This window comes from Nesoenas mayeri (assembly GCF_963082525.1).
Source record: "Nesoenas mayeri genome assembly, chromosome: 26".
Lineage (NCBI taxonomy): Eukaryota > Metazoa > Chordata > Aves > Columbiformes > Columbidae > Nesoenas > Nesoenas mayeri.
Genome location: NC_137552.1, coordinates 5,783,133 through 5,810,232, shown reverse-complemented (window position 1 = coordinate 5,810,232; position 27,100 = coordinate 5,783,133). Strand labels below are relative to the sequence as shown.

The 27,100-nt window shown below is 55.5% G+C and overlaps 2 protein-coding genes across 4 annotated transcripts in view; one reads left to right on the top strand and one right to left on the bottom strand.

The window, feature by feature from the left end:
• TANC2 (tetratricopeptide repeat, ankyrin repeat and coiled-coil containing 2) overlaps window positions 1-18,339 on the top strand; it is a gene marked incomplete at both ends in the record, with an annotated part of 87,965 nt that extends 69,626 nt beyond the window's left edge. For 2 of the 3 annotated variants that reach the window (XM_080359949.1, XM_080359948.1), the window contains 11 exons: window positions 45-230; window positions 1,021-1,114; window positions 5,374-5,507; window positions 6,260-6,383; window positions 9,578-9,753; window positions 10,383-10,515; window positions 11,058-11,087; window positions 11,982-12,073; window positions 13,454-13,600; window positions 15,053-15,153; window positions 16,392-18,339. In XM_080359949.1, the coding sequence (XP_080216075.1) occupies window positions 45-230; window positions 1,021-1,114; window positions 5,374-5,507; window positions 6,260-6,383; window positions 9,578-9,753; window positions 10,383-10,515; window positions 11,058-11,087; window positions 11,982-12,073; window positions 13,454-13,600; window positions 15,053-15,153; window positions 16,392-18,339 (3,165 nt within the window). The remainder of the gene's footprint in view (window positions 1-44; window positions 231-1,020; window positions 1,115-5,373; window positions 5,508-6,259; window positions 6,384-9,577; window positions 9,754-10,382; window positions 10,516-11,057; window positions 11,088-11,981; window positions 12,074-13,453; window positions 13,601-15,052; window positions 15,154-16,391) is intronic. The other variant, XM_080359950.1, reaches the window with a different exon arrangement.
• A 5,757-nt stretch (window positions 18,340-24,096) lies between these two features.
• On the bottom strand, window positions 24,097-25,722 carry CYB561 (cytochrome b561; the record flags this gene model as incomplete). The annotated part of the gene is made up of 5 exons (XM_080359887.1): window positions 24,097-24,295; window positions 24,833-24,990; window positions 25,062-25,165; window positions 25,234-25,332; window positions 25,521-25,722. The coding sequence occupies 5 exons, from the start codon at window positions 25,720-25,722 to the stop codon at window positions 24,097-24,099; spliced, it is 762 nt and encodes a 253-aa protein (XP_080216013.1).
• Window positions 25,723-27,100: the final 1,378 nt, after the last annotated feature.

The window sequence follows — 27,100 nt, the reverse complement described above, 5'->3', positions numbered from 1 at the left end:
AAGAAACGAAGGTGTGATTTGGCCTGTTGTGTTGTCTTCCCAAGGTGGATCACCTGGACAAGAACGGGCAGTGCGCACTGGTTCACGCCGCGCTGCGCGGCCACTTGGAGGTGGTGAAGTTCCTGATCCAGTGCGACTGGAGCATGGCCGGGCAGCAGCAGGGCGTCTTCAAGAAGAGCCACGCCATCCAGCAGGCCCTGATCGCCGCGGCCAGCATGGGCTACACCGAGGTAAGGCCGTCCAGGCACCACCCGCTGCGAAACAAGGGCTGACTACGTGTCCCGGCCAAAATACTGACCAGAGAGCGTCTTGGAGGTGGAATCGGTGCCTCCGTGCTGCTCTTGCTCTCTTTCCCATCCCACTGTGGGGTTCACAGATCTCTTGGCCAACCCCGTGGTGTGGGAAGGTGTCCAGGAGAGGGAGCGTAACAAGCTGGGGGGGTTGAGGTTGGATATTGGGAGAAGGTTCTTCCCCCAGAGGGTGGGGAGGTCTCACAGCCCCAGGCCCGATGATTCTCAAGAAGCATTTGAACAACGTCCTCAGACACATGGTGTGAATTTTGGGGTTGTCCTGTGCAGGGACAGGAGTTGGACTCAGTGATCCTGGTGGGTCAGCTCAGGACACGCTGTGATTCTGAGCCTCGAAGCTGTTGGAATAAAGCAGGGACGGATGACCAGCGTGTTCTTACAGCTCCTCCAGCGCTCTTAGGGGAGTGTGAGACCACAGAGGTTTGGGCTGCATGTTGAGGAGCGAGAAGAGACTAACACCTTGCTCCTGTACAGATTTGTGATGTGGAAATGCTGTAGGTGTTCTACTGAGAAGCAGCCTTGGAGGATTTTTGCACCAGTTGGTTTCTCTGCTAAATTTTGCTCCTCACATTTCCTTGAGTTTAGATTTTGCTTTTGTTAAGCGTAATCCATGAAAACATAAGTGATGTGCTGAGGTCAGAGCAGCTAATTAAATAAAGCTGGGAAATTCTTAGTAGCTCAGTGACTGTGAGTCGAACTGATTTTGTTGTAGATTGTCTCCTACCTGCTCGATCTTCCAGAAAAAGACGAAGAGGAGGTGGAGCGAGCACAGATCAACAGCTTCGACAGCCTCTGGGGAGAGACAGGTGATTTCTGTAGATACCGTAGCTGCCTCTTGCGTGTTTCTATTTGTATCCATGGGCTCTGCGACCCCGGCGCACCCGGTCCCTGGCACAGTTGGATGGAGGGAGAAGGATCGGTTCCTCTGCTTTGATTCCCAGTGATTTACAGGTGCGCGGGTGGAGCTTGTGCTCAGCTTAAATAACACAGGGAAGTCTGGCTTTTGGGAATCCCGAGCTGCTTCTCAGGAGCGTGCAGACACGCGGCAGCTCCCACCATCGGCCACTGATTTCTCTAGAACATCTCTCTTAATATTTGGCATATTTATCAAAAGCTTTTCCCTGTTTCTCTCTCCTCTTCCTCATTATGTGCTATTGAATTGTCCATTGATTTTCTGAAAACTTATTATTATTTAGCACCTGGTAATTAAGCAAATGTCCTTTTGTGCAAGACCTTACTTTGATATCGATGGGTATAACACAGAAGCCCTGCTTTCCTGACCTCCACTGAAGGAAAAGCAGCCGTTCACCCCTTCCACTTCACACCCATCAATCTTCTCCATTTCTTAAGATATTCAAACTTGGAGTTTTGGTTTTTAGCTCCAGTGACCTCACAAATTGATCCTCTGCCTTTGGTACTCAACTTGCATCTCTGGTAACGTTTCTGTCAGGTTGATGCACAAGGTGATGTTGTGTCTGGGTACCGGAGCGCTGCTGTTGATCTGTCAGTTTGTTTAAAACGCCGCGATCCCAGGGTGCGACCGCGCGCGGCTCCGGCCAGCGCTGCGTGGAACGGGGAGGAAAAAGCAACCACAGTCCATTCGGAGCTGGTTTGTGCACTGTACCTTGGAAAATGCAGCCGTGTTAGAGCCGTATCGTGAATGGAGTCTGTCAGAAAGTGTCGCCCTGAGCTCTGAAGGACAAAGGTGGGGGATGAGATGTCCCAGCGGGTGGCTGTGCTGCTCCGGGGCCCTCAGGGCACTGGGGACAGAGCTTCTGCACCCACCGGACGTGACAGCAGCAGGGGCATTGCGCCATGGTTAGCAGAACTACGGGCAGCATATACGGATAAGCACTTTAGAAGTGCCCCTAGGGTAGAGCAGGAAAAAGAAATTGGATATGGAATTAATCCAGTGAAATGAGTGAGTGTTGGTAAGAGGACAGTGGCTTTGCTACCGGTGAGCTCATGGTTTGAAGTGGTGACCAGGCCAGAAACAGCTCATCCAAAATCTTCTCCGGGGTTGGGGTCCTGAGGACCATCTCATAAATAGGATGGTGATCCAGATACCTTCACACCTTGATCCAAAGACACTAAGATGTCTCCCTGCAAAGCAACCTCATGGGCAGCATCAGACACCACATCAGCAATGTGAGTTCGGCTAGTCCTGCGTTGTCTGGGTGAGCCTGGCAAAGCCTGGTATAAAGCTGCTCCTGCACTGCCTTGCACATTGTTTTGTTATTATTTTCCCAAAAGCAAACAGCGAGTTTAGAAAAGTTTGAAGAGAGATGCTGGTGTCCACCTAAAAATAGCAATCTGCTCTAAACATCCGAATCGTATCTCGTCTGGTTTTTGCTACTTGTGGCTCGTGTGTTGAATCCCGTGCGGAGCAGAGCGGGCTGGCTGCCTGGCTGCGTGATATCAGCCCCACAGGCAGCGCCAAGTGACATCAGGAGCCGAGGAAGTGCTGACAGCACGCTCCAGCCAGCTCCAGATGGAGCATTCCCCCGGGACCAGGCAGATACCAAAACCAGCACACAAGTATCTGAGTCACTCGCAATAACTCCAGCAGAGCTGGAGGTACAAAGAGCGGCTCCAGCAAACCGCGGTTGTCCCACTGCCAGGCTGTGAAACAGATACACGTGCTGCATAGGAGCAGTTTAATGATCCCTTCTCCAGATAAAGTTGGTTTTTCTCCCCAAGAAAGCAGAGGCGTTCTGCGCAGCAGCGGGGGCGGGATGCGCTGCTGCAGACCCCTGGCGCTGGGGGCCGTGGCTGGCCTGATGTCGCTCGCCGATCGGGACACGTCCACACTTGAAACTCAGCTCAGGTCTTGTTTGAACCGTGTTTTGAGAAATGCAGCGGCTGCTTTATGGCGTTCGTGCCAGGACCTTGTTACTGCACGGCCAGTTGTTCTCGTGGCACTATGTCCCGATGGAAGAGCTGCAGAGTGCGTTGCTGGTTACAAGCCCAGGGTCCTGGTGGCTGCTCCTTGCTGGACTCGTCTCGTTCACCCTGGAGCTCTCTGCCAGACAGTACAACTTCCAACAAAACCATTTGCATTGCTCTCGTCTCCTCTCATCACCTTTCCTTGGCTTTTCCAGTCTCTTTCCACACACGGGCTCAGCCTTACCTTGTGTTGTGGGGTTTTTTGGAGACCAATGGCTGTTGCAAGACACATCGGTGATGTCAGAAACAGCTTGATAAGTCCATCTAGGGAGCACTAAAAGGCTTAAATAAGCAGGACTGAGCTCCTTGTGCCCCTCAGGTTTCTCCATTTCTGAGGACAGATGCTTAATTATCTGTGTGAAATACCAGCCGAGCTTGGGCAGGTTTCTCTCGGCATCGGGCAGCAAATCCAGGTCCGGCTGCTCAGTAGCACCGAAGCTTTAGAGGTTCCCGTGAGCGGGAGCTGCAGAAGGGCAGGTTGGGCTGCGTACCCGCTCCGCTCGCTCTGACCCCGCGGGGCGAGCAGCAAGGACACGTCAGGCAGGGAGAGAGGCCCCAGCCGTGGATCGGGTCGTCCTGCCCCACTGACGTCCTTCCCAAAGAGCATTCCGTGGCGAACATCAAACACCTCTGCGATTTACCGTCTTTCATTGTTGCGAACACCAGTCATTTGACGTGGAACATCTCAAATTAACCTGCAACGTTTCAAGTGCGAGCAGGTTCAGAAATAGAACCCCAAAGCCCCGCATACCGATCCCTCTGCCCTGCACATTACACACAGTCCTCCTTCTATATTTGTAGCTTACGTTTAAAACCCACATGGATCCGATTATAGATTTTGCAGTATGTTCTGCTCGTGGCAGCGAGCTGGTTTTCCTTTTAACTCTTGGTGTCTCAACCCCGAGAGGAGAAAACTGAACCACCCTGTGGAACAGAATGGAGCATTAGTTAAATCCCCCGACGTTAGCAGCGTTGCAGTTGGAAGCCCATCAGCACCTCGTAATCAGCCATCCCACGGAGCCGTGCTTTGAGGAACAAGCAGCTCTGTCAGTTGGAATGGGCGCCCACCTTGTGTGGCGGCTCCTGCGAGGAGCGCGGAGCCCGCGCAGCTCAGGGCTCGGGAACCTGGGGAGGGAGGAACCAGAGTCTAAAATTAACACCACAGAGGAGTCAAGGGCGGGTCCTGTTCTCAGACTGAATGTATCTTTTCTAACCCAACCCTACTTCCCAATTAATAGAGCATGTTTTGTCAGGGGAGAGCTGTCAGGTTTAGTTCTACCCACCTGTAATATTGTGAGCGCCTGTAAAGAAGAGACAGTTCTGGTTTTGCACAGAGACCTTTGCTGACGGGACCAGTCCTGCCCAGAATTAGCGTTGTTTTTGAGAACAGGTTGGCATATTTGTACCATTGCTGCTCTCCAATTGTTTCCCTGGTTTCAAAGATCTAAAGTGGGATATTAAAACCCCTCTGTCTGATGCTGCTGCTCTGTGCTGGCTCAGACAGAACAGCCCCAAATGTCGCTGATCTGCCGTGGCTGGCAGTGCCGTGGCAGCGGCCCCAGCTCGGTCCCTCTCATAGTTGGGATCATGGAATGAGCCGAGGCTGAAGGCGCAGAAGGTCTTGCTGAGCAGGCCCTACCCGCAGGTCTGTGTTTTCCCTGGGCATCGTCTTTGTGGCTTTGCCGTGGGGAAATGGTGAAGGTTTCACGCGACAAGACTCTGCGTTTCTTTGCAGCGACACGTTGATCCTCAATCCCACGCGCCTGTAGATCATTTGATGCTCATTGTGGTTCTCCTCCAGCTTCACCGCAGCTGAAAAGAATAAAAGCTGCTTGTCCCAATCAGCCTCTTTCCATATTGTTGTGAGGTGGACGAGGTGACCTGCGATGTAAACTAAAACAACAAGTAAGCGCTAGAGCTGCGCTACTCCAACCCTTTCTTCACCGTTGTGGGAAACGTTGGACATTTTGGGCTCTGTTGCTTTGTTCCCCAGCAGCAGGATGAGATGAGATGAGATGAGATGAGATGAGATGAGATGAGATGATGAGGTGGATGATGAGTGCAGACTCCGCGGGGAGCGCAGCGCGGCTCGGTCCCTGACGGTTTTCTGTTCCCGCAGCTCTGACGGCAGCGGCGGGGCGCGGGAAGCTGGAGGTGTGCCGGCTGCTGCTGGAGCAGGGGGCCGCCGTGGCACAGCCCAACCGCCGCGGCGTCGTCCCGCTCTTCAGCGCCGTCAGACAGGGACACTGGCAGGTGAGCGGGGCCCTCGTGCCACCGGGGTGGCCTGGGGAGCAGGGTCAGGTCATCCCTTCCATCTTGGAGAAATACGGGTAGAGAAGACAAACCCCAACGCTTCTCAGAGCGAGAAGATGCGGTCTTGGTGCTTCAGACACCCCGAGCTCCTGCCGGCTGCAGTATTATTTCACATTTTGGGAAGCAAAGGGGATGATGCTCTTGACTTAAAAGGTGAAGGGGCTGCAGCACAAGTGTGATGGAGCGGCTGAGGGACCTGGGGGGTTCAGCTGGAGAACAGGAGCTGAGGGGAGACCTTCTGATCTCTGAACTGCCTGAAAGGAGCTTGGAGCCAGGGGGGTCGGGCTCTGCTCCCCAGGAACAAGCGCCAGGAGCAGAGGAAACGGCCTCAAGTTGCGCCAGGGGAGGTTGAGGTTGGATTTAGGAACAATTTCTTCCCCAGAGGGCTGTGGGGCATTGAACAGGCTGCCCAGGGCAGTGCTGGAGTCACCAGCCCTGGAGGGCTGGACAGACGGACATGAGGTTCTCAGGACAGGGGGTGGGTTAACGGTTGGACTCCATGATCTTAAAGGTCTTTTCCAACCAAAACAATTCTATGATTCGGTGCCCCAGTCATGCAGCAGCAATCCCAGAGGGCACTGTGCATTGGGGGGTGAGGTTTCAAGATGTGGGGGCTGCTCTGCTCTCCCCTGGCTCTGGTTTCCTCCAGCCGGATCTCTCCGTACAACGTGTCCTCGCTCTGTGCGTTGCAGATCGTGGATCTCTTGCTGACGCACGGCGCTGACGTGAACATGGCGGACAAGCAGGGCCGCACGCCGCTGATGATGGCTGCGTCCGAGGGCCACCTGGGCACCGTGGAGTTCCTGCTCGCACAAGGTGAGAGCACAGGCTGGGAGGGTGCTGGAGACCAGCAGAATCCCACCACACTGTCCCCGTTTGTCGTGTTGGGGTGAGGACTCTAATCCCACTGCTGCGAGATGTTCTCAGCACTTCGTGGAGGACAGGACTAGAATAGTCATAGATGTTGGTTAGCCTCATAGATCTTGGCTAGCCATTTTATTGTCTGTGCTTAGTGCTCAGGCATTTTATTGTCTGTGTGTGGTGCTCACAGCCTCAAACCCACACATTTATGTCAGAAAATCAAACGCTTCCCAGGTGCTTTGAGCACTGAGTCAAGGAGATGCCCTTGAACCACGCTCAGAGCGTTCCCCTTAACCACAGTGAACCAGCGGTGCGACTGAACCGTGGACATCGCGGTGGGACAGGCGGGTGAGACTCAACCACAGGGCTGCAGTTTGGGACATTTTAACACTTCAGCACTGGTATTGTTGCCCACGTTTTTGACGCCAACATCAGCTGGGGGTGAGGCCTTGACACACGCCAGGTTTTTAGTGTGTGTGTTGCCAATCAAAGGGGATTGTTTTGGAGATGCGCTGCTCGCCAGCCTTGCACTCGCTGAGCCGCTTCGCTCGGTACTGCCGGTGTCTGATAACTCTCCTTCCCTACTCAGTGCACATTTCGGTTTGACTCATTCCTGGTGTACGTGTTTGAGGTGAGTCAGAGCAACGCGCTGCCCTCACCTGTGTGAACACAATTAGTGCTTATTGCTGTGCTTCTTTAGAGACCTTTTCTTGGACAAACAGCCAGTGTTTGTTTGGGTAATTTTCAAATTTACTTTTGCTAGAAATAGTGTTTAATTCTTGTATTGTTATTGGCACTTTTATTTCAGGTAAGATCCCTGGTTGGGAAGGGGTGTGTTCTTCGTGTCGTAAGTGGCTGTGTCTGAGCTCTCAGCCAAACGTGAGACACTTGAATATTTTACTTAGTAGCTGCAATAATATTTTTCACGGTAGAATTGCCAGGCTTGCAGGTTTCTCACTGTCTGTCTGTCTGTCCCGAGCCACAGGCCAGTGGGATCCTTGCTCCTCAGGGCTGTAGCCTGCACAGGGATGCGACAAAGGTCACTCTGAGCCACGAGTTTCTTATGAATTCATTCAGTTAATGATTTTCTGATGTCCTGGTTTTGGTTTTATTTAATTTACAGATTAACACTCTCTCTGTTTAAGTTGTGATGTGGCCCCTTTTGCAGCTTCACTGAATCTGTGTAAAAGGCCTAAAATAAGTGGTGATTTGTGCCAGACCGGAGGGCTGCGCCTGTTGGCTCAATGGGGCTGCAGACGGCAGCTGCCCTGGCCGTGGGTCACCAGTAGAACATGAGGAGCTCCCCTGGCCCCTCGGACACCGAGAGCCCGAGAAGCCAAAGTATGAAATTCTTTTTTACTTTAAAAGGTCCATTTTTTTTCCAAATAGAATAATAAACTCCACTAAATATGCAATAACACATGGTCCTGAAAAGTCAGCTCAAGCCTGAGCAGAGCACAGTGATATATGGTGTTTTAATTAAAATGGCTTTAACAATCCTGTTCAATATTTCATTAAAATCAAAGTGTGTGACTCATAAGGCATAAGCATTAATTAGTGCGTTGCAAGGCAAATCTCATTCGACTGTACTTGATTAACACAGTCAGCGTTTGTAAACACTTTTTATTAACAGAGTTGCAGTCATCGATCAGTCTGAAATGAGGTTTTGGAGTTACCGGCTGCTCTCGCTTCGCACCCGGCAGGGAGGGCGGACGGCGAATTAAACCTTCCTGGTCGCAGCTCTGCCGGAGCTGATGTTCACAGGGATCATGGCGCACAGAGCGAGATGATCCTCCCTGTTCGCTCCGTTCGGGGAGAGCCCGAATCCTCTTTTCCTGCAAAAAGTCAGTCCCGGGGTGCTTTTCCTGCCTTGGGGTGGATGGTGCGCGGTGCTGCTGCTTCATCCTCCTGCAGAAAGGACCCGACCGTCCTGGCCGCTCCCTGCAGCTTTTTGATGCTCCAGTCGTCAGTTGTTTCTTCTTTTCTCCTGGCTCGTTGTTGCTCACCTGCTGGATAACGGATTCAGTCCTGAACTCTTGCACGCCGGGTCGTCGTTTGTCACCTCCCTCGCTGTCGCTCGGTGCCGCTGTTCTGAGACGAGCAGCCGAGAGCTCCGGTAGAGACACCTGAACGTGGCTCGAGCAAACGTTCACGTGTTGCGCTGCCCGCAAACACAAAGCTGTGCAAGCTCAAGACCCGTCCATTCACCATAATTTGTGTGATATGTCCTAATATGTCCAGCTGGGAAGGTTCAAGAAATCCACGTTACTCCCTGGTTTGTTGAGTTTCTGGAGCCAGCGAAGATCTCACGCCGGTTGGTTTAGAGTTTACCTGCAGGAGAAAGATCCCGCAGGTCGCCGCGATTCCTCGGGGGAGCGGAGCCGGTCCGACCTCTCCCACAAGCCGGAGAGATGAATCCGTGGCCACAGGAGTTGGGGCGTTCACTTAATGCTGCTGTTTGGCTGTGGTGTGCGCAGCCATATGCCGTATGAAGCAGCACTGGCCTGTTGATATGGCAGCGCGATTTCTTCATCCAAGAAAATGTCAAGTCCCTCTCTCGTAGGCTTGCAGTTGGCACTGGTTTATCCCACAACATCGTGTTTATATTGGGTAAAGTTCAGGAGGAATACTGCTGGAAATGGTGTCGATTTGGGTAAAGAGGAGGGGAGCGAAGAGGGGAAAATATGTGCTTGTTTAGAAGAGCTGAGCTGAATTGACTTAGTTCCCCTTGGTATGCCGTGACCTGCTGAAGCAGCAGAATGATCCTCATCTCTGACTCACACAGCCTGGATTGGGTTTAATTTAAAACAAAAAAAAGAGAGTTAAAAAGCAAGATGGGTGTCTCAGTGAGAACGTCGATCCGCCCGCCGCTCGCGGGCTGTCAGCAGAAGAGCCTGCGCAGCTGGCTGCGAAAACGCTTACAGCTCCGTGTGAACGCGCTCGTTTGCCACAGTTCCTACCCGGGCATTTGAAGTTGCTGTGGAGGGTGGGATTCACAGGGCAGAACTGTTAATAAAGTAATTAATAATTATGTACGTAGCTGTCTGAAAATAAGCTGAAAATTAGTGTCAGCACTAAGCGGATGGTTTGTTGTGTCATAGTGTGCAACAACAGGGAGCTCCCGAGTGAACGGATGCTTGTTGTTTCAGGTGCCTCCATTTCCCTGATGGACAAGGAGGGTTTGACAGCCCTCAGCTGGGCTTGTCTGAAGGGCCATCTCTCGGTGGTGCGCTCCTTGGTGGAGAACGGCGCTGCGACCGACCACGCGGACAAGAACGGGCGCACCCCGCTGGACCTGGCGGCTTTTTACGGCGACGCTGAGGTGGTGAGTGGCCTGTGACGCACACACAAGGAAACTGGCAGTTGGTGTAGAGCCTTAAAATCCTAGAATCACAAAATAGTTTGGGTTGGAGGGACCTTCCCAGCCCCCCAGTGTCCCCCCTGCCATGGCAGGGACATCGTCACCAGCTCAGGGTGCTCAGAGCCCCGTCCAGCCTGGCCTGGGGTGTCTCAGGGATGGTTCAGCCACCACCTCTCTGGGAACCTGGGCCAGGCTCTCCCCACCTTCAGGGCAGCAATTCCTGCCTCATGTCCAGCCTGAATCTCCCTTCTTTAGTTTAAACCATCACCCCTTGTCCTATCGGAACAAACCCTGCTCAAAAGTCTGTCCCCATCTTTCTGCCCCTTTTAAGTCTGGAAGGGCCACAATAAGGTCTCCCCAGAGCTTCTCTTCTCCAGCTGAATACCCCAAAAAATAGTACAGTTCAGCTTGATGCAGTGATAAGTGTATAGACTCCCAGCCCTCTATACGTGCAGGAGCTTCCATAGAGGACAACACATGAGCCTGCAGAACCCTCAGGCCCTCTAGAGCTGGCTTTAGCCCAACCTGCTGCTTGTTCATCACCCAAAGGTCTTACCCGGGAGCAGAACTGACTGTCGGGATTCTCCTTGCAGGTTCAGTTTCTGGTGGACCATGGAGCCATGATTGAGCACGTTGACTACAGCGGGATGCGACCCCTGGACAGGGCGGTGGGCTGCCGCAACACCTCGGTCGTCGTCACCCTCCTGAAGAAAGGAGCCAAGATAGGTAGGGACAAGGGGACACCGCTGTGGGCTCGGTGCTCAGGCAGGACTTGGAGCCGTGGGGTTGGCTTCCTAAAAAGTACCAGCGTAACACAGAGGCAGCCCCGGCTGCTTCGTACCCCGAAAGCAGCCGGCAGGTCATGCCTGCCTTGTTCTCTTTAGTAAAACGGGGAATAGATATATATATTTTTTCCTATTACTTAGCAAAGTTAATCAATAAATAACTGTTTCTTTGGCAAGGTCTTTCCTCTGGTAATGCTTTTTCTATCTTTACTAGTCTGAGTCGACAAAGCGTACTCTGTCCATGCATTGCTGTGAGCTGCTGCATCCCCGTGCTCTGTGTACGCTTCCAGACCTCAGTGTCACCTGCACTGCGCGCACAGCCGCTCACGTTACGTTTTCCCGTGGAAAGGGAGTTTGCTGGTGCATTGGCTTCTTCGCTGCCTGCCTCTCACAGCTGCTTTTCCTTTCTTGTTTTTTTTCTCACCTTCATCCATTTTTTCCCCCCTCTCTCCTACAACTTTTTGTTTTCTCCTTTCTTTGAAGGTTGTCAGACGTTACCGAGTCGCCCACGAGGTATATCTCATTGCTGTCAGCATCAGCTTCGATCTGATAGCTTTGTCAGCCTTGCTTTTCCTGTTTGGTTCAGCCTGCATGCGTCCCCAACACCTCTAATCTTTTAATTTACCTCACCTTCAAATAATTTTTTTAATGACTGTTGCAGAGAATAACTTGAACTCAAAAACTAACCGCCTTCCCCAAACTGTACTGAATCTACTGATAGAATATCGGTGACTTATTCTTCACCCACACTAATGAGTTGTCCCCAGATTTTTGCCACCCCTTCTCTCCCGGTATTAGACCTTGAGGTGACAGCTGGTTGTGCGCGGGGTCCCCGTGTCCCCGTTGTGTCCCCAGCCTGGAGCCCCCGGCACCAGCAGCGCTGGGACACGACCTTCGCTTTGTGGTGTTGTCCAACCTCAATGGATTTTCTGCTCTAGTATTTCCCATCTCGTGAGGTTGGAAATCACAATCCACTTCGACACCGAGCGCCTGTGACAGTCGAATCGCACATCTACACCTCTAGAGATGTTAATTTAGAAACACTTTTATGTAACCACTCCGATTTTTTCCTTTTGAACCCGTTTTGTTCCCGGCCATGCTGTTTCCCCCCAAGCCGGTTCCACAACCAGCACTGCCCTCTTGTGGAAACAGCTCCGTCATCTCCCAGCCATCACGGCGGTGGTAATTAGGATTAGCCTTAATGACCGCAAAGGCACATGTGGATGACGTTAATTTAAGTGGAGAGGAGTTGCCAGCTCAGTCGTTTGGAGCGCTCTGCCCTTCGACCATGCCAAGTTGTTCTCTCCAGCAGAAATTCCCACCCCAGGATAATTTTTTCCACCCAGCTTCCTCCCACCCTCGCATCGGATTGAGTTCTTTACCCATCATGCATCCTGTACACTGCAGGTCCAGCCACATGGGCGATGGCCACCTCCAAGCCAGACATCATGATCATCCTCTTGAGCAAGCTGATGGAGGAGGGAGACATGTTCTATAAGGTGAGAAGAGCGGGTTTTGGGGGAACAAAATTGAACAGGTGCAGCTTGCGGCGGAACTTTGTGTGAGGTTTTCTTGCTCCGTAATCCGCGGCAAGAAAAAGCTGCTGCTCACGGGCTCCTTGTGTCGCACAATGTTTGGTGTTGGTTAGCGGGGCTGGGGAGGGGGATTGATTGCCCAAATCTGTGACGAAGCTGAAGCAAAGCCAAATCTCTCTGCATTCTGGATTGGAGCCAGCGCTTCATTTCCTCTCTGAAAACACCAGAACCCAAGTGTTTTGCAGAGATTTGGAGTGCTGATGTCACCGCGTCAGCTCCAGCGACGTTGTCAGCGTTACAGGGCAGCGAGATAGTGTATCCCAGAGCAGCTCATGAAGGGGCTCTGCAGCGCACACGGGCTGTCAGGACACAGAGGGCTCTGCCGTGTCCTTTAGCCCATGGGAGGTGTTCCACCGTTAGACTTACAGAGCCTTTTTTGCTCCGTGTTTTGTTTTAAGCCGGCCTTCAAAACCTGGGGGTTTGCACACACGCACCAAACGTGCGAGTACAACAGTGATTCACTGCTGAGCTCCCAGGGTGAAGCAGAAAATACGCAAAGCTGGCGTTGTAACCAAAGTTATCTACCAGAGATTCGCGAGAGCTGAGAAACCCAAGTCTAAAAGGCATTAAAGCTCAGCGCCGGTGGCTGCCAGGTTTGCGTCTGGGTCGCCACGAGCTGCACGTGTCCCAGATCCCGGTTTGCCCTCTTTCTCTCCCCCTGGCTCCGTGGCCGCCCCCTCCAGGGCGCAAGTCCCAGAAATAGGTGCCCAAATTAACAGAGATGAGTCACCCTTTGAAGGTGACTGTTGCGTCCCAGTAACTATAAAAGGAACCCGGTTGATTGGTTTAGATGTAGACACCTAATTTTTAGACATTTGAAGGCCAGGGAGATGAATTGCAGTGTGTTGGTCCAACTTCAGAGCCACACCAGCACCATAATATTTATTTGCTTCTCCAAGGCCTGAGAATTCCACCCAAAGTCCCACACTTCATATTCCTTATGCTCGCAGGTGCTTAATGAGCTTTGGGTGTGGGGTGTTCTCCAGAACTGGGTTCCTGATCACCCAGCTCAAAAGACCATCCATCCAGAGACCAGATGGAGTTGTATCGAGTTAACACAATTTCTTCTGTGGTTCCCACTCAACTTGCACAAGGCATCTCCATTTCCAGATTAAATGTTCCCTTGATCCAGTGTTCTGGCTTTCCTTTCTAGAAGAGAGCGAAGTAGTGAATACGAAATAGTGAACACTGTTTACCTTCACCACGCAGAACGCTCCTGGCGCTGTGAGTTCTCTGCGGTGAAGTTACCCAAGCGTGTTTTGTGACATGTTCTCCTTCTATTAGAAAGGTAAAGTGAAAGAGGCTGCCCAGCGCTACCAGTACGCTCTGAAGAAGTTCCCCAGGGAAGGCTTTGGAGAAGACCTGAAAACGTTCCGCGAGCTGAAGGTCTCGCTCCTGCTCAACCTCTCCCGGTGTCGAAGGAAAATGAACGTAAGTGTCCCCACTCTTGGTGGCCTTAAGCTTTGTGTCCATGCACAGAGACGTGTCCGTCCTGAGACGGCGATTTGACCTCTGGGATCTGCCCCCTGTGTAACCCGGTTGTCCTTCACAGAGCACTGACATTTTCTAATTCCAAAAGGAGTAATGATTTAATATGCATTTCTGATGATTAAAAATTCATTGCTATGTTTATAGCTTTTTGAATTTTTTATGACTCTTCTGACGATGCTGTGAATTGGGGGCGGAGGCACTTTCCAGATTTCTGGGGCAGCGGCGAGGGAGGAGCCGGGAGATGTGCTCCTTTGAATGCTAACTAATCGAAACGAAGGAGCATGTGCTTAGGGGGCCGGCGCTTCCCCAGGGCAGTGACTCATCCACACACCCCCACGTCCTCCCTCTGCTCCCCGAGCTGCCAGGTCCCTGTCGCGCTCCAGCGGCATCTCCGAGCGGCTCCTGCGGCGAGAACCAGCAAAGCACCCCCTGCCCCTCACCTCTGCAGCTCCAGTTCTCCAGAGAGCACAGTGAAATCTCCAGGAGCCGCGCGGATTGCGCGGGAGGGAGTGGGATTTGTGGTGACAGCTGCGTTGCTTTGAGCTGTGAGGGTGGCAGATGACAAGCCATGGAAGTAAAAACCTTAATGCTGGTGAACAAACAGAGCTTGTAGAAGAAGTGTGAACCTTCTCTTTTAAACAAGCCAACTTGTGGCTAAGCCTAAAGGGCAGGATTTTCAGTTTACTGTTAACTGGGGAATCCCAGGTTTTGTGGTAGAAAATTCCAGGGTGTTTTAATTGCTCCTGCAAGTTTTTGCATCTGTAGATGAGCCGGCAGAAGGTACCAACCTCTTGACCGCGTTCCTAGTTTAGTCTCTTAGACAATATCTCTTCAGTAGCTGCTCTGGGAGGAGCGGTGGAATGGGTGGCGCTGCTGGGAGACTTTTGCGGCTCCTGTTCTTATCTCCCGAGGCATCGCGGTCCCTTCACGTGCAGTTTCATTCACCCTTCGCAGTACGGCAGGCTGTTGCGGAGTGGGAAGCGGAGGGCGTGGGAAAGGTCTCTCAGCGCTTTCAACCATGGAAAAAAACCCTTTGTGAGGTTACATTCCAGCCTCCACAAGAGCAGATGTTTCCTCAAGACTGCGGGTTGCTGGGAGGGATTGCCCGCACTCGCTGGGACACGATCGATGGACGGAGCCAGCGGCTCGCTGGGCTCCGTGAGTGTTGACAGCGTTGGGCGTTACAAGAGGGCTTGGAGTCTTTGGACGTTCCGTCGTAGCTTCCTGGCTGTAAATTACATCAAATCAATGTGAAACATTCCAGTACTGTGCAGTTTTCTGAGTTTACGTGCAAAAAAAGTCCATATTAAGCTTGCTTCCTTCCCCTAACTGTATATATTTTTATTTCTATGTCTGTTCAATTACTTACCTGCACATCTGTTGTAATGACAGGATTTTGGAATGGCGGAGGAATTTGCTACTAAAGCACTGGAGCTGAAACCGAAATCTTATGAAGCTTATTATGCAAGAGCGAGGGCCAAGCGCAGCAGCAGGTGAGGAGACAGAGAACTGGGCAGGTCTTGTCTGTTCAACACACCAGCGCCGGCGTTCACCGGGCCAGAGGGGTCCCCATGGGACAGAAATGGCAAAGGAACATTCATTAATTGCTTTACAGAGCTCTCAAATTCCCAAGCAACACCCCTCGCTCATTTGCTAATTTCTAGAGGAGCTGAATGCGGATGCTTCGAGAACCTCGTCTTAGTTGAAATTTGAACATCTCGCCACACCAGGGCTGGGTATTCCTTTTAAAAATACACTTTAGTTTCAAGCACAACTGGGACTCGAAGCAAAGTATGGCTCGTGGAAGCCCTGTGGCCTGTGTTACGCGGGAGGGCAGGCTCATTCATCACAGTGATCTCCTCTGGCCATCAGATCGATGGATCTGTCCCGCGGTGCGTTTGCGAGGCAGGAGCAGCTGATGAGCTGTGCGGGGGCGCCAGCCGGGGAGCTCCAGATGCAGCCGGGAGGATTCCCCTGTTAACCCCTCCAAAGGCTAAAAGATTCCGTTCAAAACCGATCCTAAATGAGCAGGAGTGCTCTGCATTGGCATCCTGCGCTCAGGGGTCGGGTGCGCTGTCATCTTGGGTTTAAATGACACCAAAATGACGCAGCCGAGCTCCTGGTGCTGTGCTGCCTGGTCCAGCACGTCTTGGCGTGGGAGGTGGAGCCGTGACCTTCTGTTGTGCGGACAGGTCCTGCTGGCTGACCACACTGACCCAACGCCTTTCCTTCCATGGTTTTCCTCCCCATTGTTTCCAAAATACTTGTAAGGAAGCGTAAGGACCGGGTTCCTTTGCAGATGATATCAGCCTCCCCACGTACAAGCGTCCCTTTCTCCCCAGGTCTCTCCAGCACACACCGTCACCGCGTTGGTGTTTCTTCTCTCGTTTCCCGGTTTGTGCCCAGCAGCAGCTCCCTGAGCTCAGCACAAGCCGGGGAACAGGAGTTTTTCGGTCCTCTGCCTGGTTTCGAATGGCGAAACCTTAGGCCGGTGTTGTGCTGTCTCAGGCTGGTGTTCCCCTCTTCCCCAGAATGGCTGGCAGGGTTTTCCTTCAGTTTGGATAAAATAAACCCAAGGGAGGCACGTAAGACACAGTTTGAGAGATGCAGCAATCACAGACACCCCCCTCGGTAACACAGACGAGCTGCTTAACCCTCGGGAGCCTCCGCAAACGGCTCCATTCTCATCCAGAGTAACTCCAGTTCTCGTTTCTGTCCCTTTGTCGAGCAGGCAGTTTTCCGCAGCCCTGGAGGACCTGAACGAGGCCATCAAGCTGTGTCCCAACAACCGGGAGATCCAGCGGCTGCTGCTGCGGGTGGAGGAGGAGTGCAGGCAGGTGCAGCAGCCGCAGCCGCCGCCGCCGCTCCCGCCGGAGCCCGAGCCCGAATCCCAGCACGAAGAGCTCTATTCCGTGCAGGACATCTTCGAGGAGGAATACCTTGAGCAGGACGTAGAAAACATTTCCATTGGCTTGCAGACCGAGTCCAGGCCGAACCAAGGGCTGCCCATCATCCAGAGCCCGCCCCCGTCCCCAGCCCACAGGGACTCAGCCTATATTTCTGGCTCACCTCTTGGCTCTCATCAGGTCTTCGATTTCAGGTCCAACAGCTCCGTGGGTTCGCCGACCAGACAAGGGTACCAGTCCACGTCTCCTGCGCTGTCTCCGACGCACCAAAACTCACATTACAGGCCCAGTCCTCCGCACACGTCCCCTGCTCACCAGGGCTCCTCTTACCGCTTCAGCCCGCCGCCCGTCGGAAGCCAAGGGAAGGAATATCAAAGCCCACCACCGTCTCCTCTTCGCAGAGGTCCTCAGTATCGCGCCAGCCCCCCAGCAGAAAGCATGAGCGTTTACAGGTCCCAGTCCGGTTCCCCGGTGCGTTATCAGCAAGAACCGAGCGGGGTCAGCCCGCTCCCCGGTAGACCGAAGTCTCCGTTGTCCAAGATGACGCAAAGGTCCTTCCAGATGCCCCAGCTCCCCGTGGCCGTGCCGCAGCAGGGCCTGAGGCTGCAGCCGGCCAAGGCGCAGATCGTGAGGAGCAACCAGCCCAGCTCGGCCGTCCATTCCAGCACCGTCATCCCCACCGGCGCCTACAGCCAGGTCGCCCACTCCATGGCCAGCAAGTACCAGTCGGCGTCAGGGGAAATGGGGGTCAGCCAGAGCAGGTTGGTCTACCAGGGCTCCATCGGTGGGATCGTAGGCGACAGCAGACCCGTGCAGCACGTTCAGGCCAGCCTGAGCGCCGGAGCCATCTGTCAGCACGGAGGGTTGGCCAAAGAAGACCTTCCGCAGAGACCGTCCTCGGCGTACAGGGGTGGGATGCGGTACAGCCAGACCCCTCAGATCGGGCGCAGCCAGTCTGCGTCCTACTACCCTGTGTGTCACTCCAAGCTTGACCTGGAGCGCTCTTCCCTCCCCGCCAGCCAGCTGGGCTCTCCAGACGTGTCCCATCTCATCAGAAGGCCCATCACGGTGAACCCCAGCGAAATCAAGCCTCACCCGCCGACTCCGAGGCCCCTGCTCCACTCTCAGAGCGTCGGCCTGCGCTTCTCTCCCTCCAGCAATAGCATTTCCTCCACCTCCAACCTGACTCCCAATTTCCGCCCTTCCGCTTCGATTCAGCAAATGGAGATTCCTCTCAAGCCGGCTTACGACAGAGCGTGCGATGAACTGTCTCCGGTGTCCCCCACGCAGGGCGGTTACCCCAGCGAGCCGGCGCGTTCCCGGACCACGCCGTTCATGGGAATCATCGACAAAACGGCTCGGACTCAGCAGTACCCCCACCTCCATCAGCAGAACCGCACCTGGGCTGTGTCCTCAGTGGACTCTGTCATTAGTCCGACGTCTCCTGGCAGTCTCCCCCAGCCCGAGTCATTTAGCCCACCTTCTTCAATCAGCAACATTGCCTTTTATAACAAAACCAACAATGCACAGAATGGCCATTTGCTAGAGGACGACTATTACAGCCCCCATGGGATGCTGGCCAATGGGTCCCGGGGAGACCTCCTGGAGAGAGTCACCCAAGCCTCCTCGTATCCCGACGTCAAGGTGGCGAGGACGCTGCCGGTGGCACAGGCCTACCAGGACAACCTCTACAGGCAGCTCTCCAGGGACTCCCGGCAAGGGCAGACGTCCCCAATCAAACCAAAGAGACCATTTGTGGAGTCTAATGTGTAAAAGACGCTTGTTGGAGTGAGACCCCCCATCATGTTTTCAGCACACACTTCCAAGCTTGATTTCCATGCATATTAGTATGATTATGATTATTTTGATTTCTCTTTGGTAGCTACATGCCCGAGTTTCTCCGGTGCTTGGTGTGGTGGTCAGACAGCCGTGCACGTGCTCCAGCCCTTTCCTTCCCCAGCTGACCCTGAAGCCGACAGCAGCCAAACCAGTTTGTTTGCCCCATTCCAGCTGAGTTCCCAGTTGGGATAACTTAGCACGCGGTGCGGGGTGGTCCAGAAATATCCCCACGCAGCGGGAGGTAACCAGCTCTTTTTTTTGAGAGACAATCGCGTTTGATTTAAATTGCTTTCTTGTGTCTCGGTGAGTTTTTACTGGATTCTGATGGGCCTTGGGAGCGGAGCAGGGATCACAGGAGCCTTCCCAAGGCTGCACCCGCGGGTCGTTCGGCTTCTTGCCCCAAAGGAGCAAATAACCCGCAGTGAGCAAGGGCGCGACGTGTGTTAATACCGAGTAGCTATGCACAAAACCCATCCCGCCTCATCTGCTTTGGAGCACTTGAATCCAAATTGGATTTCGTTGTTATTTCCTCGCATCACTGGCCAGACGGGGTGGGGATCACTCCATGCTTTGCTGCTTCTTGAGCGACCTGCCGTCCCGCCGCCGCCGCTTTGCTCTGGGGCGTTTCATGAGCGTTGAGAGGTTGAATTTGGCCCTTTGTTTGTGTTTTAATCGAGGGAATTGGCCAGAAAGCTCTTGCTCGTGTTGGATCGCAGCAGCTTCTTTGCACCGTTAAGGCGGCTGCACCTCGCGCACAGCACCGGGTTGGCACCAGGTTGGCGCCGGGACCCTTTACCATTTGCGCTTTATTTTGTGGAGTATTTCACTTGCAATGGGAAAAAAGATCAGACTTAGAAAATGGTGTTGAAGGCGGAAAATGGCAGGTTTTAGGGTGCTTTTTTTACAATGACGATGCGTAACGTGGGCGATGGTTCCCGAGACAGGAGGGTCCCCCAGCACCCCAGCCCTTCCCTGGGATCTGTGTCCAAAGCCCTTGGCAAGCGGTGCCGTGCCCCTGCCCCTGAAAGGCAGAGACCACATTTTGCTTTTCAGGACCTGTAGTTAAAAGAGAGTTATTTATAATTTATTTATGTGATCTATTTCAGGACATTTGGGGGGGGGTAGTATTTTTTTCTATGTATTTTTACATGGAGGTCACGTCACGACAGCCTGAAAAGCAGAGGACACTTCCACTTTTGTTTAATAGGATTTTCAATAATTTTTCGGTTATCCTCTGAGCTTTTTTTGGAGGGGTGGTGCAGGTTCCTGTATTACTGGGGGGTTTGTAATGGGCGTTTCGGTGGGATGATCTGGGGGCAGAACAGCCGCCCCATGTCTCGTTGTAAAGCGCAGCACAGCGCCTGCTGCGGGTGCCGAACCTCACGGTGCGGGACGCGGGACCTGCCGCTGCTTCCAAAGGGCTGAGCCAAGAGTCACGACTTCTTACCCCAAACCGCGTGTCCCAGCGCGGCGCCGGGGCGGCTGCACCCACTGGCACCAGCTCAGGGCTCGGCCCGGAGCTCCTGGGCAAATCCCGGCTTCGATGGGGCTGTGTTTTGGATCTGTGCGTGCTGGGCCCGTCTCCTTGCTGTTTCGTTGCCTCGTTTGCTCAGACTGGGCCGCGTGTACCTCGGGACGATGGTTTGTGTCTCATAGACACGTCGAGAGCGTTCGGCGGTTTTCTTGATGGAGTTTGGCGGGTTTTGGGGCTCGTTCAGGCTGTTTGGTGTTTGTCCAGGCGGTGTTGGGACTGAGGTTGGTGGTTTCATCCTCGAGGTGCAGCCCAGTGCTCTTTGCTTATTACAGGGCTCTGGCAATGTTGGGGGGCACTGGGGGCCCCTCGGCAGGACGGGTCTCAGCTCCGTGCACCATTTCTCTCCTCTCAAAGGGGGGGTGATGGCTTTTTGTTCTTCCCCTCTGTTTTGAAGCAGCGTGTTCTGCGTTACGGGAACCCCCGATTCCACACGGTCCCGCAGCGGGACGCGGGTCCGGAGCAGCAGCAGCATCTTCGCTCCGCGTTTCCATCCCCAGCTGCCCGAGCGAGCGGCTCCCGCCTCGAGCTGCTTAAAGAAAGGAAAAGCTGCTTAAAGAAAGGAGAAAGTAGCCAAACTCAAGTCCAGCCCCATTTCCCGCGGCCCTGAGCCGCTCCGCTGCGCTGAGGTGCCAACGGGGCGCTCGTCCCGACCCCTCCCCGTGTGTGGTTTTTGGGTTTGTGAAGATGTTTTAGTGGGAAGAAGCGGGCAGCTCACGCTTTGAGCACCAACACCACGCCGAAAGGCCTAAACACCTGCAGGTTTTTTTCACGATACGACGTGTTCACATTATTTCACGGGATTCTTGCACTAATGGTTTTCCATCCGTTCTCTCTGTAAATGGTGCACTTTACTGTTTGGATTTGTTACTATGAGAAATACTGGATATTTAAGCGTGAGTAGTGTCTTCATTAGAAAATAGCAGAACAGCTCTTGTCTCTTAGTGTATTTTTCAAAAAGAAAAGAGAAAAGGAAGGAAGCAATGAACCATCACATTTATAGCACAAGAACTGACTCTTGTATATAAGCATCAACAGATTGAGTAATTTTTAAATACGGAATCCTTTGCGGTGGTTTTAAAGCGCTTCCCCAGCAGTTGTGCCGCGGCCCTGGGGGTGAGGGGCGCCCCCTCCCTGGAGATCCCTGTTTCACACCCGGTGTCCTGGGCGCCGCGGTCGGGCTCTGCCGTGGATGGAGAGCGGAGCTGGTTCCGTGCCGCGCGTGGGCGCCGCGCCCGTGGCTCCGGTCGCACCGTGTCCCTTCGCCTCTTGTCACCCCAGGTCTCCATCTGCCCAGCCCAGGGTTGCAGACACGGTGCTGTCTGTCCGTGCTACGTATTTAATTGCTCTTTAAGTAATGAAGATGCGGGACGCTGCTTGTGGCCGATGCTGCGTCCCCTCCGCGCTGCGGCGGCCCCGCTCACCACCCCCCGTCTTGCCAGTTGGATTTTTCAGGTGCACCAAGTTCTCGCTGATGTTGAGACCTCCGGGTTTGGCTCTCGGGGCGCGTTGGTGGGTGATGCTGAAGCTCGGCCCTGGATTTAGTTTAACCGACCTGCCCACCCGGCCTGCGGGTGTTCACCGCAAACCCAGGATCTCTGGCAGCTGCAGGTGAGGACGCGCCGGCTCTCACTTTGTCCCCAGGCTGGGGCCACTCAGGGCCCGGGAGGGGACACCCCCGTGACGTCCCCACCGGTGGCTTTGCAAACAGCCGTCGGTGCTGAGCGCAGGGAGGGTTTGACCGGATGGATCCCTGGGGATCCATCTCCAAAGCGCCGCGCGGCCTGAGCCGCCTCCTCCGCGCGGCTGGTGACGAGGGAACCCAGAACCCATGGCATCTGTCCATCCGTCTGTCCGTCTGTCTGTCCGTCTGCTGCCTGGCGTCTGCCCGCAGGTGGGTCCATCCACGCACTGAGCTTTCTGGGTTTTGTTTGCTTGTTTGTTTTTTCTTAACCCAACCACAACTAAACCCCCTCGGCAGCGTGAGCGTGTGTGCGTGCGACGAACACCCGAGCCATACTTGGATTAGGGCCGGAGCCGGGGAGGCCACTAAATTCGGAGCGGTTCAGTCCCCTTGTACAAAGGTTTCTGTGTATTCAGGGTTACCAGGAGAAGTTTAGCTCAAACCCAAGTGCCAGCTCCGCCTTATCTCGAGCAAAGCCGGCGTGCCTGCCCGTCCCCGCCCGCTGTGCCGAGCTGTCCCGAGCTCCCTGCGGGTTGGACTTGGCTTTTGGAATTGCAGAGAACTGTGCCGGGATGAGCGGTGTCGCTCCGAGCGCTCGGGAAGAGGAGCCGTTTGGCTGCTGGAGCCCTGCGGTGGACGCCGGTGGCTCCGCGCGACGTCTGGGGTGCGTTGGACACAAAGCACAATGGTCGAAAGCTGAAATCCGCGTGGTGTTTTTCCCTCAGATTTGTGTGAATAATTGCTGGATTTTCATTCGATCAAACTCTTTTTTCTAATACAAACCACTAAGGGCTCAATTCTTTAGCAAGATGCGTTCGTGTCCAACTCCTGACTGTACAGCTGGATCTCACTGCAACTGTTAGAGACCTACCCGAGAGAAGCCACGGCTGGCGTGACTGTCAGCGGGAGATCAGCGGACACCGCAGCCCCCGCCGGATCCTTTCCTCCTGCCCGTTTTCTAGCTGTCACGGTACCGGGGAGGCAGCAGCCGCGTCCCGGATGATGGGATCACATCCTGTAGCCACCAAAAACACAGGGGCTGCTTCACCGAAAGACTTTGTCCCTTCTGGGTGACGCTGTGGGGGCTGCGGGTCGGGGTGGTGCTGGGTGGGGGAGCTTGGGGGGTCACTCCTGCCTCGCTGTGCACTGATCAGCCGGACCCCCAGAGCAGCGCCGTGTGCTCCGTGCGGTTCACTCTGTTGCTCCAGCGCTCGCCCCGCGGCTCGCGTGGACTCTGCCGCTGCTGCCGCTGCTTTCCCGTCGCATCGCGTTCAGCGTCCGTCTCCTCCCGTCTCCGCATCCCAGAGGACCCGAGGTCGGTGCGAACAGGTGCAGTAACACACCTCGTGCTTTGTGCGATTCCCTGGTTGCCATCCTCCGAGACACTTGCTGGGAAGATCTTTAAGACACTTAAATTTTCCTTTAGCTTTTCTATAACTCCGATGTAAAGGACTTTCTCTGTACAGTATATTATTCAATGCATGTTCTGTTCTCTCTACTGATATATGGAACACCACACAGTCGTGATAGCGCGCGGCGGGAGGAGCAGCCCCTGCCGCAGCCGAGGCTTCGCCTCCTCTATAAGGAAAGAAGAAAACATATTTTTTCCTTTGCTGTACTTGCTTGAGCAGAGTTTTCTTGTCTGTACATGTGAGCTGTGAGATAGATGTGAAAAGTTCAAAAGAATGCATTCCCCCCACCCCTCCAATGTATACAGATTGTAATCTGTACAATGAAAACTGTATGTATGAAAAAATGTACTTATTTATAAATGGTTAACACTTGGAAAGGGTGTCGGCCTCGTGTTCTTCCCACATCGCAGCCGGCGGTGAGCGGAGGAGCCTGGAAAGAGCGCGGGGCCGGCGCCGGGGCCGGGTCTGGCTGCCGCTGCTGCCAACGGCAAAGGGGCAGCAGTGAAATGGGGGGAACAGGATCAGGGCTGTTCTGCGGATTAAATGGTGCAAAGTGCCGCTGCAGCCCCAAAACCATGAGCTGGGGGAGCCGAGACAGGACGGGGTTGGTTGCAAACATTTATTAGGTTGGGAGTAATGACAGAGCAGACAACACATCGTGCACACACAGACACGGAACCCGCACAGACCCCAGGTCGCTCCGAGCCCCCGGGGAGCCCTTTGGGGGAGCAGCCCCCGCACTCCGGGCTTTGGCCACTTGCAGAGGGGAACTCTGGGCTCCCACCCCCCGGTCCTGTGGGGGAACCCCCGTCCTTTGTCCCCCAGTGCCGCTGGGGCTGTGGCTGCGCTGTCCCCACGGGGCTGGGGCAGGCGCGGGGGCACCGGGGGCTGCACGGGGCAGAGCTGAGGAGGATGAAGGCCGAGCACAGCTGGGCCCACAGGCAGCGTTACACCAACAAGCGCGTCCTTCCCCAGCTGTCCTTGTCACCCTGAGCCGGGCAGAGCCCCAGGACACCAGGGACGCCCCACAGACACCATCTGCTGGGGACAGGGAGCTGGGGACGTCACTGGCCGCCACCTCCAGGGCTCTCGCCTTCCGTCAGCGTCTTGAAGTCCATGGACAGGGCCATCTCCTCGGCCAGCGGCGGGCGCCTCCAGTCGTCCCGCGTCAGCACGTAGGCCACCACCAGCCCGAAGGCCACCAGCAGCACCCCCAGCGTGTTGGCCAAGACACCCTCGGGCACAAAGTGGCTGTAGGAGTCCCTGTGGGGACGGGGGGGATGCTCAAGCCTCGGGGTGCGGGTGGCCTGTCCCTGCCCTGGCTGGGGCCCCCTCCTCATCCTCATCTCACCCTGGGAACGGTCCCTTCCCCCAAATCAGAGGAACAGGAGGGTGACCAGGTGGTGGTGACAGCAAACTGAGGGCACAGCTGGGCTATAGGCAGCCCAGCACCTCCCCTGCCAGATGTGCTCCCCAGCCAAGGAGAGGTGGCTCCTGGGGGGACCCCCATGTGCATCTGGGGCCATCACTGCATCCCCCAGTTGTGAGAGGGACATGAGCATCCTGGGGGGGCTCTGAAAACACCTGAAACACGCCTCCCCTCCCCAAAGACAAACTGCTGCAGGATCCAGCCCTCGCTAAACATCACCCGGGCAGTGACTCAGCAGCAGCAGCAAAGGGCCCAGGGGGAGGTTTAGCAGCCGCGGAGCCAGCGCAGGGGCCAGACTCTGCCCCATGGCACTGGAACAGCCCTTTGCTGGGGGTCGGGGAGTCTGGGGGGGGCTCAGCTCGGTCACCCACTTGATGTTGAAGAGGAGCATCTCGGTGATGCCCAGCAAGCAGGCGGCGATGGAGAGGGCGAAGAGGGCGATGCCGAAGAAGACGTGCTGGGGTTTGTACCGGCTGCGCAGCGAGAAGGAGGCGCGGGGGAGCAGGAAGAAACCGCAGCCCAGGAGCCACTGTGGGGGGTCACAGGGATGTCTGGAGGTGCTGGGGGTCCCACTTTCCCCAGGGGCTCCCCCGCCCTCACCTGCAGGAGGTAGAGCACGAAGGCGGCCATCCCGCACCAGCTGTGCAGGCTGTACATGTTGGGGATGCTCTTGGTCCGGTGGGACTCGAAGACGGCGACGATGCCTGCGGAGAGGAGCCCGTCAGCACTGGGGACACATCCAGCCCCGTGTGCCCCCGGTCCCAGCGCTCACCGATGAGGGCGATGAGCAGCGCCAGGCCGTGGAGCAGGGCGTGCAGAGCCTTGGTGGAGCGTTTGGCTTCGTGCCTGAACACCCGGTAAACCAGGAGAGCTGCCAGAGAGGGGGCAGATGAGCACCCATAGGGTACCCCAGCTCCCCCACGTGGGTGGGAGGTGACTGGAGCATCTTCTCCATCTCATTTGTCACCATTTTTGCCCCCGTTACTCCCTGCCTGGCTGCAGCACCGGGGTTTGAAGGCTGCAGCCGAGGCAGGACGCTCGTCCCACGGCCCCGCTCACCGTCACCTTGGAGGAAAACCATGCCCAGCACCATGCAGAGGGGGTGCACGTTGAACTGGAGGGGGCTGTGCCAGGCCACGCCGCCCCGGTAGCAGCCCAGCCAGGCGCCCGTGGTGGCCAACAGCGTCAGGCCCAGCAGCTGCGACACGGCCACGTACGCCGAGAGCCCCGCGGGGCTGGCGGGTGGCGGAGCCCCGTCCATGGCGGCCTGTGGGGACAGAGAGGAGGGGGCAGCGGAGCCACGGGCGGCCCCGTGTGGCAGCGGGGTCTCGGGGTCCCTTGGCGGGGTCCCGGTGCTGCCGCTCCGCCCTCACCTGCCACGGAGCCGGACGCTTCCTGGTGCTGCCGGAGCCACCGCGTCACCCGCAGCCGGAGGTGGCTCCCGGCACGCCCGGCCCCGCTCCCGTCCCTGCCCGCCTGCCCGTGCTGTCCTAACTCTGCCTGCTGCAGCCCCACAGCCACGCCACCAGCAGCCCTCCGGCCCTGCCCTCCCATCCCCGTCCCTGCCCTCCCGTCCCCATCCCTCCCATTCCATCCCCATCCCTCCCATTCCATCCCCATCCCTCCCATTCCATCCCCATCCTTCCACCCCTCCATCCTTGTCCCTCTGTCCACAACCCTCCCACTCCATCCCTGTCCCTCCATCTCCATCCCCTGTCCCACCCTCATTCCCTCCCCAGCTCACCCACCCCCCAATCCCCACAACAACCCCCCAAACTAGAGGAAGGCAGCACGAGGACAAGAGAGGCTGCTCAGGAACCTCCCCTAACAAAAATGATGGCCCCGGGGACATGGGGCCGAGCAAATCCTCATGCTATGGGGGTCAGATACGCTGCGTCACCCATCTGTGATGCAGCCACACTGGAGAGCCGCCCCACGGTCCCCACAACCACCTGTACCTGTGTTGCGCTTTGTCCTGGGTTACTCCCCGCCGGACCAGGGCTCAGAGCTGCCTCGGCCGCCTGTCCTGCCCCCCTGTCTGGGTACCCGGTACCAGCGTCCCAGCGCTGCTCCAGCCCCAGCGCGGCTGCCTCTGGGAGGAGCGCCCGGCAGACGGACCCACGGTGCTGCCAGGGCTGGGGAGGGACAAGGCGGGAGAAGGTGCATTAAGACCACGCACACACTTTATTCCCAGCCACCTTTATTGGATCAGCTGGATAAGTGGGTTAAGGGAATTGGTTTATCCCATTAGGTTGGGCTGCAAAGGCCACCTGCCCGTGCCAGCCTCACCGCCCGGGGCCATGGGATGCTCTGCGGGGACAAGGATGGGGACCAGGCAAGGGGGGAGTTGCAGACAGAGGTACAGTCTCCTCCCTGCATCACAACAGCCCCCGCAAACCCTCACCACTGCCATCGGGGGGCCCAAATGGGTGCCCACCCACCCCCATCCCATCCCCTGCATCCTCCCACCAGATGCACACGCCTGGACTTGCCGGTACCACCACAAGGGGCCAACCCGGTTCCCAACCGCACTGGGGATGGAGGGGCAGGGACCAAACCCCCAACCACGGGAAGTGGTGCCTGTTGGAACCGGGCTCTGCAATTTTCCCATTAGCCCTAAAACTGGCCCGCCCGCAGCT